The sequence below is a fragment of the Sapajus apella genome, unplaced genomic scaffold (assembly GCF_009761245.1).
Source record: "Sapajus apella isolate SASKATOON/1434 unplaced genomic scaffold, GSC_monkey_1.0 scaffold55, whole genome shotgun sequence".
Lineage (NCBI taxonomy): Eukaryota > Metazoa > Chordata > Mammalia > Primates > Cebidae > Sapajus > Sapajus apella.
The window spans coordinates 5,916,484-5,926,989 of record NW_022436995.1 but is presented as its reverse complement, the minus strand read 5'-3'; the positions used below and the strand labels follow the sequence as shown (position 1 = coordinate 5,926,989).

At 37.4% G+C, this 10,506-nt stretch overlaps 1 protein-coding gene across 1 annotated transcript in view; it reads right to left on the bottom strand.

Moving 5' to 3' along the window:
- KLHDC1 (kelch domain containing 1) overlaps positions 1 to 10,506 on the bottom strand; it is a 77,299-nt gene that overhangs the window by 41,728 nt on the left and 25,065 nt on the right. Inside the window, exons 2-4 of the mRNA XM_032244844.1 lie at positions 9,458 to 9,528; positions 8,874 to 8,991; positions 8,326 to 8,444 (exon numbers count right to left, since the gene is read on the bottom strand). Of these exons, the coding sequence (XP_032100735.1) occupies positions 8,326 to 8,444; positions 8,874 to 8,991; positions 9,458 to 9,528 (308 nt within the window). The remainder of the gene's footprint in view (positions 1 to 8,325; positions 8,445 to 8,873; positions 8,992 to 9,457; positions 9,529 to 10,506) is intronic.

The window sequence follows — 10,506 nt, the reverse complement described above, 5'->3', positions numbered from 1 at the left end:
AAGACAAATAAAATAAAACTAAATATATCCGATAAGGGATCAATACCCAGAACACATAAAGTACTACTGCAACTTAATATCAAAAAGGCAGACAACTCATTTTTTTTAAATGGGTAAAGGATTTGAATAGGCATTTCTCCAAAGAAGATATGCAAATGTTCAATAAGCATATGAAAAGACAACCAACATCATTAGTCATTAGGAAAATACAAATCAAAACCACAAAAAAAAACCATTTCACATCTGCTAGTATAGCTATTATTAAACACACACACACATCCAAAGTAAGCATAGGTGAGGACGTGGGGAAACTGGAACGCTTGTACCTTGCTGGTGGGAAAGTAAAATAGCATAGTCACTATGGAAAATAGTTGGTGGTTCCTCAAAAACTTAAACATAGACTCACTAAATGACCCAGCAGCTCTACTCTAACATATATATTCAAAAGAATGGAAAATTGATCAAAATTATATGCCAATGTTCATAGCAGCATTATTCACAATAGCCAAAGGTGGAAACAACACAGCATCTTGCTACATATAAACAGCTAAACAACATGTGGTATATACATACAGTGGAATATTACTCAGCCATAAAAAGGAATAATATATGCTACAACATAATGCACCTTGAAAACACTATGTTAAGTGAAATAAGCCAGACAAAAAGAACAAATATTTTATGATTTAACTTTTATGAAATACCTATTATTTCACAAATTATTATAGACAGAAAGATTAGAGGTCACCAGGGGTTGGACAGAAGGGAGAATGGGGAGATATTGCTTAATGGGTACAGAATTTCTGTTTGGAGTAATTAAAAAGATGGAAGTAGGTACTGGTGATGGCTGCACAACATTACGAAAGTAATTAGTGCCATTGAATTGCATACTTAATATAGTTAAAATGAGAATTTTTATTTTTATTTATTTTTTTTGAGTTGGAATTTCACTCTTGTTATCCAGGCTGGAGTACAATGGCACACTCTCAGCTCACCCACAACCTCTGCCTCCCAGGGCCAAGCAATTCTCCTGCTTCAGCCTCCCAAGTAGCTGGGATTACAGGCATGTACCACCATGCTCAGCTAATTTTTTGTATTTTTAGTAGAGATGGGGTTTCTTCATGTTGGTCAGACTGGTCTCGAACTCCCGACCTCACGTGATCCACCCACCTTGGCCTCCCAAACTGCTAGGATTACAGGCATGAGCCACCATGCCTGGGCAAAAAATTTCATGTTTTATGTATTCACCACAACCTTTAAGAAAAGGTTTAGCAAGCTGGTGCGGTGGCTCACGCCTGTAATCCCAGCAGTTGGGAGGCTGAGATGGGCGGGTCACCTGAGGTCAGGAGTACAAGACAAGCCTGGCCAACATGGTGAAACCCTATCTCTACTAAAAATACAAAAATTAGCAGGGCATGGTGGCAGGCACCTGCAACCCCGGCTACTTGGGAAGCTGACGCAGGAGAATTGCTTGAACCTGGGAGGTGGAGGCTGAAGTGAGCAGAGACAACGCCATCGTACTCTAGCCTGGGCAATAAGAGCAAGACTCCATCTCAAGAAAAAAAAAGCACAGCAAAAGTAAGTCTCCCTCCTACTCTCAGTCACTTAATTCCCCTGCCTAGGCCAATCACTGTTACTGGTTTCTTTTACACACTAACAACAACAAAAGAGAACCTTTAAAGGTCCAAAAACACTTTATAGGGTAGATTAACCTGAAAAAACAAAAGCAGAAAACCATAGTGGCTTACAGAAACACATGTCATTGCCATAAGCATTCAGAGATACTCCCTTTAGACAAGCCTATGCAAGGTTCAGAGATAAGAGTTCAGTCCTATGTTGGCCTCCAGCCCTTAAAATGCATTTTCCAAACCAAAATGACAAAAAGTTAGGCCTAACCAGGAGGCAAACTGACAAAGCTATCAATTACCCCTCCTAAAAAATTTTGTATATATCTGTGAATAAAATTCAACAATATGCTGAAATACTTTTTAGAACCAAGTAAGATTTATATCAGAAACACAAGTATACTATATTAGAAAATATTTAATATATGACATCAGTACTTAAAATGAGGAAAAGCCTCAAACAACTTCAAAAGAGAAAGTATTTAATAAAAATCAATATTCATTGCTCATAACATCTAGGTTTAAGAGGTAAGGTTATGTTTTACCTGCTATATTTTATATATTATATCTTTTACATATACTTTTACATATACTTAATATAATAAAGTATATATACACTTAATATAGTAAATATACATAATTTATAAAAGATATAAGTATATATGTATATATAAAATACATAAAAATAAATCATATATATGGAAATTAAGTGTATAAATATATTAAGTATATATGTAAAAGCACATATAAAAATAAACATTTTTTTCTTTTTAACATGAATGGAAGCACTGTGGTTTGTAAAAAATAAACATTTTATATTATATATACTATATATGTTAAGTATATGTTAAAGTATACACTATACACACATACATATGTACATATAGTATATACTAAGTATATATAGTGTATACTAAGTATACATACGTATATATACATATAGTATATAACATATATGTAACATAACGTATTTTAACATCTACTTAATTTTCATAAATATATGGAAATTTACATGGAAATTAAGTAGATGTTAAAGTAGTATTTCAAATCAGTTAGAAAAAAACTGAACTGATGGCCGGGCGCGGTGGCTCAAGCCTGTAATCCCAGCACTTTGGGAGGCCGAGGCGGGTGGATCACGAGGTCAAGAGATCGAGACCATCCTGGTCAACACGGTGAAACCCCGTCTCTACTAAAAATACAAAAAATTAGCTGGGCATGGTGGCGCATGCCTGTAATCCCAGCTACTCAGGAGGCTGAGGCAGAAGAATTGCCTGAACCCGGGAGGTGGAGGTTGCGGTGAGCCGAGATCGCGCCATTGCACTCCAGCCTGGGTAACAAGAGCGAAACTCCGTCCCAAAAAAAAAAAAAAAAAAAAAAACCTGAACTGTTTAACCTATAATGATAGAACCATCAATAATCGAGCTGAAGAAAATACATAGGTAAGCCTATCTCGTAGGAAAAGAAAAAAAATATATGTATATGTATTTTTTTTCTTTTCTTTCTGAGACAAAGTCTTACTATGTCACCCAGTCTGGAGTGAAGTGGCATGATCTCAGCTCACCGTAACATGCACTTCCTGGGTTCCAGCAATTCTCACGCCTCAGCCTCCCAAGTAGCTGGGATTACAGGTGCGTGCCACCATTCCCAGCTAATTTTTGTATTTTTAGTAGAGATGGGGTTTTGCCATGTTGGCCAGGCTGGTCTCAAACTCCTGGCTTTAAGTGATCTACCCACCTTGGCCTCCCAAAGTGCTTGGATTATAAACGTGAGACATCGTTCTCAGCCAGAATATATAAATATATTTTAAATAAAGTTTTAAAAAATAGGCTGGGTTTGGTGGTTCATGCCTGTAATCCCAGTATTCTGGGAGGTCAAGGCAGGAGGATCCCTTGAGGACAGGAGTTGGAGATTAGCCAGGATAACAGAGTGAGACCTCATCTCTACAAAAAGTTAAAAAAAAAAAAAAAAAAAAAACTAGGTGTGGTAGCATGCACCTCTGGTCCCAGCTACTTGGGAGGCTGAGGCAGGAGGATCACCTGAGGCCTGGAGGTTGAGGCTGTGGTGAGCTGTGGTGATGCCACTGTACTACTGCCTGGGTGACAGAGTGAGACCCTGACTCAAAGAAAAGCAAACCTAATCTTAAAAATCAAAACATTTTGATTCTTTATTTGAAAACAATGTAAACTATAATTATAAAAATATTGAATTTTTTAAAAAACAAACCCTAAATGTAAAAAGCAAAATAAACAAATGAATCTATGTATTAAGGAGGCGGCAAAATCACACAGAGAACTTTTTCAAGTGACTAAAACATATAAGATTTGACTGTACATCTCTAGTGGTATAAATGCTAAAAATAAAAGAACTATAAAATAATTTTAAAACTATTTTTGGAAATCATATTTTGGTAGTATTACCAGTATTGTAGTGTGAATTAAGGGATAAAGTGGTAATCAATTTTTAAAAAAGGCAGTAATCACATTGGTGACTTTGAAACACACATATGAAGGCCAGGCACAGTGGCTCATGACTGCAATCCCAACACTTTGGGACTTTGTGAGGCTGAGGCGGGCGGATCAGAAGGTCAGGAGTTTGAGACCAGTCTGGCCAACATAGTGAAACCCCGTCTCTACTAAAAATACAAAAATTAGCCAGGCATGATGGTGTGTGCCTCTAGTCCCAGCTACTCTGGAGGCTGAGGCAGGAGAATCTCTTGAACCCGGGAGGCAGAGGTTGTGATGAGCTGAGATCGCATCACTGCACTCCAGCCTGGGCAACAGAATGAGACTTTGTCTCAAAAAAAAGAAAGAAAGAGAAAGAAATGAAAAGAAAAGAAAGACAGACAGACAGACACATATGAATGTAAGCCAATGTAGATCAGTGAGTTTGGTTACAAACTGAATGGTTCTGAATATGAAATAAAAAGATCTGTATGAATGCAGGCTGTGTTTCATCTTACATAATTTTTATTTCCTTTCTCTGACTTCTCAAAAAGTGTAAAAATAACAACCTACCCAACAGCAATGACATTCCTAGCACTAGGATTGAAGTCTGTAAATACACTCTATCACCAAATAGAATCAGAATTCCTTAGTGAAGTGGCAGATAATGGTCTAGGAAAGGAAATATCCAAGATGAATCTGGAATGTCTTATCATATTAAAAAGCACATAAATGATGAGACTGCTAGAGGTCTTGTCAAAAAGATTTAGGAGTTAACTTGAAGGGGGCCTCACCTGACAAAGATGAGATAATTTGGGCTTAATAAAAGAGATAACTCATGAATTAAAACACATCAACATTTTTATTTTTTTTAAGAGACGAAGCCTCCCTCTGTCACCCAAGCTGGAGTGCAGTACTGTGATCATGGCTCACTGCAGCTTTGAACTCCTGGGTTCAATAAATCCTCCCATCTCAGCCTCCTGAAGGGCTAGGACTATAGGTATGTCCCACCACATCCGGCTAATTTTAATTTTCTTTTTTTTTTTTGAGACGGAGTCTTGCTCTGTCCCCTAGGCTGGAGTGCAGTGGCATGATCTCAGCCCACTGCAACCTCTGCCTCCCAGGTTCAAGCAATTCTCTGCCTCAGCCTCCTGAATAGCTGAGATTACAGGCACCTGCCACCACGCCCCTCCCTCGCCCCGGCCTAAGTTTTGTATTTTTAGTAGAGAAGGGGTTTTACTATGTTGGCCAGGTTGGTCTTGAACTTCTGACCTTGTGATCCACCTGCCTTGGCCTCCCAAACTGCTGGGATTATAGGCGTGAGCTACAGCGCCTGGCCCTAAATATTTTTTTTTTGAGACAGTCTCACTCTCTCACCCAGGCTGGAGTGAAGTGGTAAGATCTCAGCTCACCGCAACCTCCATCTCTCGGGTTCAAGTGATTGTCCTGCCTCAGTCACCTCAGTAGCTGTAACTACAGGCATGTACTACTGTAGGGGTTCAGTCAGGGTGGTGGGAAAAATTGAAAAATTGTAAAAATAGACACAAACCTTCCTGGAAGGCTGGGAGGTTTTTGCAAAAGCCTCAGGAAGAAATGAGCCGAAGGCAGTGGTTCTTACCCAGAGGCAATTAGGCAGGAGTAGGTACAAAGGAACGTAAGGTAGTTTATCTAAACAGCTGGTTTACTCATGTAGTCCTAAGACTTACCCTTGAACATCTATGGGTGCGTTACTACTTTCTACTTGGGGAGTCAACAATGCCATTACTTGCAAATGGCGTTTGCTTTAAGCCTCTGAACCTGACCTTTAATCATTAGTAGGACTGCTCTCTCCTGGGAAGGCAACCATGTTAATTATCCACAAGTGAGCTGACTCAAAGCCTTTGCCATTAAATCTATACTGAATAAATGCCTGCAGTGCAAGCTGGTGAGGGACACAGGCTAACTCTTTACAGCACCCTCCTTGGGGTTTGTAAGCTGCCTGGACTCCTAGCCTGATCTTTCACTGGATATCTGTGTCTGAATGCATTTGCTCATCTGTTGCTGGGTCAGGGTCTGTCAATCGGAACTGGTACACCACCATATCCGGCTGTTTATTTTTAGTAAATATGGGGTTTTGCCATGTTGGCCAGGCTGGTCTCGAACTCCTGACCTCTCAAAATGCTGGGATTACAGGCAAGAGCCACTATGTCAGGCTGACATCAAATATTTCAAATCCATGATTCTAAAATGATAATTTAAAACCTTACTGACCACCTTGACAGGTGCTAGAGAAATGACTCATGTTGAACACTAATCCAAAAGGGGAAAGAATCAAGCGTTTTTCCTGATTTTCCTATACAAACGGTGTCTTAGGATTAACAAACAGTTAAGGAAGGTTAATTTTTATAGAAGTATTCCATTAACAAATTAGGAACAAATAATAGAATTAGAATATATCACTTTGCATCTTCTCATATGAAAATGGATCTAGCAACAATCATCAGTGCTTGCCAACATACAGAGACAACCAAACATTATGTGCCTACTAATGCCTAAAAATAGTTAACTGCAAAGTACTTTTATTCGCTCCCAAACCAACAACCAACAAAAGAACATGAATTTGATTAAGTTTCTAGATCTAAGTACCAATTTACAGAAAATAGAAGGTGTAGATTAATATGCTAAATATCACAGAGATATAATTAACACAGTGCAGACTACTGGGATTCTATAGCCAAATGACATAGTTTCTTTATCAAATAAATTTCAAAAACAAAACCAAAAAGAGCAAAGGGAAATCTTTAGAATAAAAGCAGCTTAAAAGACATATCAATCAGGTGTGGTGCCTCACACCTGTAACCCCAGTACTCTGAGAGGCCGAAGATGGGTGGGTCATGAGGTCAGGAGATGGAGATCATCCTGGCTAACACAGTGAAACCCTTCTCCACTAAAAATACAAAACATGAGCTGGGTGTGGTGGTACACCCCTGTAGTCCCAGCTACTAGGGAAGCCGAGGCAGAAGAGTCGCTTGAGCCTGGGAGGCATAGGTTGGAGTGAGCTGACATCACGCCACAGCACTCCAGCCTGAGCAACAGAGCAAGACTCATCTCAGAAAAAAAAAAAAAAAAAAAGATATATCAATCAATTACAATGTATAGACCTTACTTAGTCCTCTACTGAATAAATCGTTTAAAAACATTTAAGAGACAAGCAAATCTGAAAACTGGAAAGTGAATACTGAATGATATTTTAAAACACAAAGTTTAACAAAGTAATTAGCAAAACCCTTAAAACAAGAACAAAACAACTCAAATAACAGAGCTAATGGCCAGAAAATATGAAGAACTGAAACAGAATTGTTAGAAATTAGAAAAGAAGGCTGGGCATGGTGGCTCATGCCTGTAATCCCAGCACTTTGGGAGGCTGGGGCAGGCGGATCACGAGGTCAGAAGTTCGAGACCAACCTAGCCAACATGGCAGAGCCCCATCTCTACTAAAAATACAAAAACTAGCCAGGCATGGTGACAGGCACCTGTAATCCCAGCTACTTGAGAGGCTGAGGCAGGAGAATCACTTTAACCCAGGAGGTGGAGGTTGCACTGAGCCAAGATGGTGCCATTGCACTCCAGCCTGAGTGACAGAGCGAGATTCCATCTTTAAAAAAAAAAATTAGGAAAAAAATAAAAGGGGAGAAAAACTCATCTCAGAAATAAAGACAATGTTACAAAGAGCAAAGAAAGACAGTTATCACAGAAAATACAGTAAAGGACATAAAGAATAAGAATATAAAAACCACAACAAATAGTTTAAAAGATTTAGCAAGAAATGATAAACAGGGAGAGGAGTGCTAAAATATTCATAACTGAAATTCCCCTTCTTCCCAAAAATGGAACAGAAGGATTAAAAACGTGATTCACAAAAACTAGCATTGAAGGAATGGGAGGGAGAGAGGGATGAAGAGGTTACCATCTAGTTTTACTGATGCTCAGAAAATACGGAAACGATAAATACTGTTCAGAGAAAAAGAAAGGGTAATAATGAAAGTATAAATACAAGCACTGGATTTACTCAAGGCCCTACCCAGTGCAATAAGGCAGCAAAATGTTTAAAGATTAGAAATGAAGAAATAAAACGGGCATTATCCACAGATATACTGATTATTTAGAAAATCAATTGCTATCTTGAAAAAACTCATACCTTTAAGTTTTCTGTATTTTAGCCAAAAGCTATTATCTTTGCTTAGACAGACATAATGCATTAAGTACAACTGCTGCATTACCTGTCTTTATATACCCAGCAGGAAAGCTTATCACGTGGTGTAGGTGGTTGTCCTTCAAAGTTGGTGATTTTTTCCCAAATGTAGGTTCCATCTCTTGTTCGTAAATTAACAAAATAAAGCTTTAAAAGACGAGAAGACTATTAGCAGACAGGGCATTTAAAAATTAAAACTGTACCAGAGGAAATGTGATTCAAGATTACTTTTTTTCTTTTTAATAGGTAAGCTTGTTACTTATTAAAAATTAAAAATTATAGAATAAAAATGAGACTGTTTTAGGAGTAAAAATGATATATAAAATACATTGAAATGAGTTTTTCCCATTCTGCTCTTGTCCTATGAATATCAATTAAATATGCAGTTAATTTGGAAGCAGAAAGACACAGAAGAGAAGAGCAGGACTGCTGCATTTTCAATCTAGCTTTAAAGCCTTTAATTACAAGTTTAAGGTTTTCTATGTAACTTCTTTTTAAAATATTTGTAACTTGTGAAAAGAAATGATACATTAAATATTACATTTTGCTGCACTCTTGAATTAAAGAAATTATTACTCGATTGCTGTATCCTTTGTCATCATATCCTCCAAAAATGTACAGCTTTCCATTAATGCAAGCACCACAGCTTCCTGACATGGAGGCTGGGAGTTCTCCTTCCATGAGGTGCATTCTCCTGCAGCAAAAATAACATGGAATCCCATAACTTTCCAGAAAGGCAAATTAAAATTCTCTTTAAACTCCATGAGTACTTTTGTCAGTGAAAACTGTCACTGTCAATTACAATTACAATGTAATGGTGGCCAATAATATAAAAACTCTAAGAAGATCCAGGGTAAAAACTTTTCAACCTGCTAGGAAAACAAAATCACAAAAATTTGACATCACTAGAACTGGGAATTTGCAGAATAAAACAAAATCTTCACAGACAGCACTGTTCTTGAGAGAAAAGACAAAAAATAGAGTGGGAAAGACAATAGGGGAATGAACGAGCCAGAGAATAAAAGCATTGAAAGAAAAGAAAAGGGAGACTTCAAAAATGCTGCAGTATGTTCGAAGTATGGTCTACAATTCCTTATAGTCTACAGAAACATTTATAATAGACACTAAGACCAGGCAGTCTGCAATTTAAAATTACTTACCACAACCCACTATCAATATCATAGGTCCAAATTTCATCATTAGGCAAATATACTTCATTGTCTTCAATAGACTAAAAATACAGAATACATAAAGTTATGTTTATCAATTACATAGCAAACAGTTACACAGCTTCTCAGGAAGAGAAAAATAGTTATTATAATACTGTAAAACACAAAAGGCTCAAAGATTTTTTTAATATCAAATAGAATATATCAAAAGAAAATGAAAGATTTTCTAAGAGAAAGTGGGAAAACAATAAATGATCAAAATAAAACCTATGAGTCTCAAGAAAATACTTATGGCAATTAAACCTTTAAAAGGAGCTTTATGTAAGAGAAAGTAGCAAAACAATCAGATTTAGAGCAGAATATTAAAGACTATAAAGGCAGGAATAAAAGAATCATCCAAAAAAAGGTAATACATTTTGAGTGACATGAAGTATTAATGGAAGAATTTTTCTCAAAGACATAATTAAATACCTTATTAAGATATCTCAGATACTTTAATTCACTGAACATATTTTTGGAGTGCCTACTATATGCAAAGCATAATGTTAGGTGTTCATTAAATCTAGAATATAATGATCGTAATACATTTAACTAGTCAAAATGATAACTCTGAACTTGAATAATCTCTAAAGAAGCTGATCACAAATAGAATAACACATTCTGACATTCATGATGAAAAGAGAAATAAGACTTTTATTTTGAGCTTAAAAAACTTAGGGGTAAAACAAATCTTTACACAAATCTGTGACATTTCTCAGAATCTATATAATAATTCAAAAATACCGGCCAGGCACTGTGGCTCACCCCTGTAATCCCAGCACTTTGGGAGGTTGAGGCAGGTGGATCACCTGAGGTTAGGAGTTTGAGATTAACATGGTAAAACTCCACCTCTACTAAAAATACAAAAAAACTAGCCAAGCATGGTGGCACACGCCTATAAGCCCAGCTACTTGGAAGGTTGAGGCAGGAGAATCGCTTGAACCTGGGAGGCAGAGGTTGCAGTGAGCTGAGATTGTGCCATGGCACTCCAGCCTGGGCAA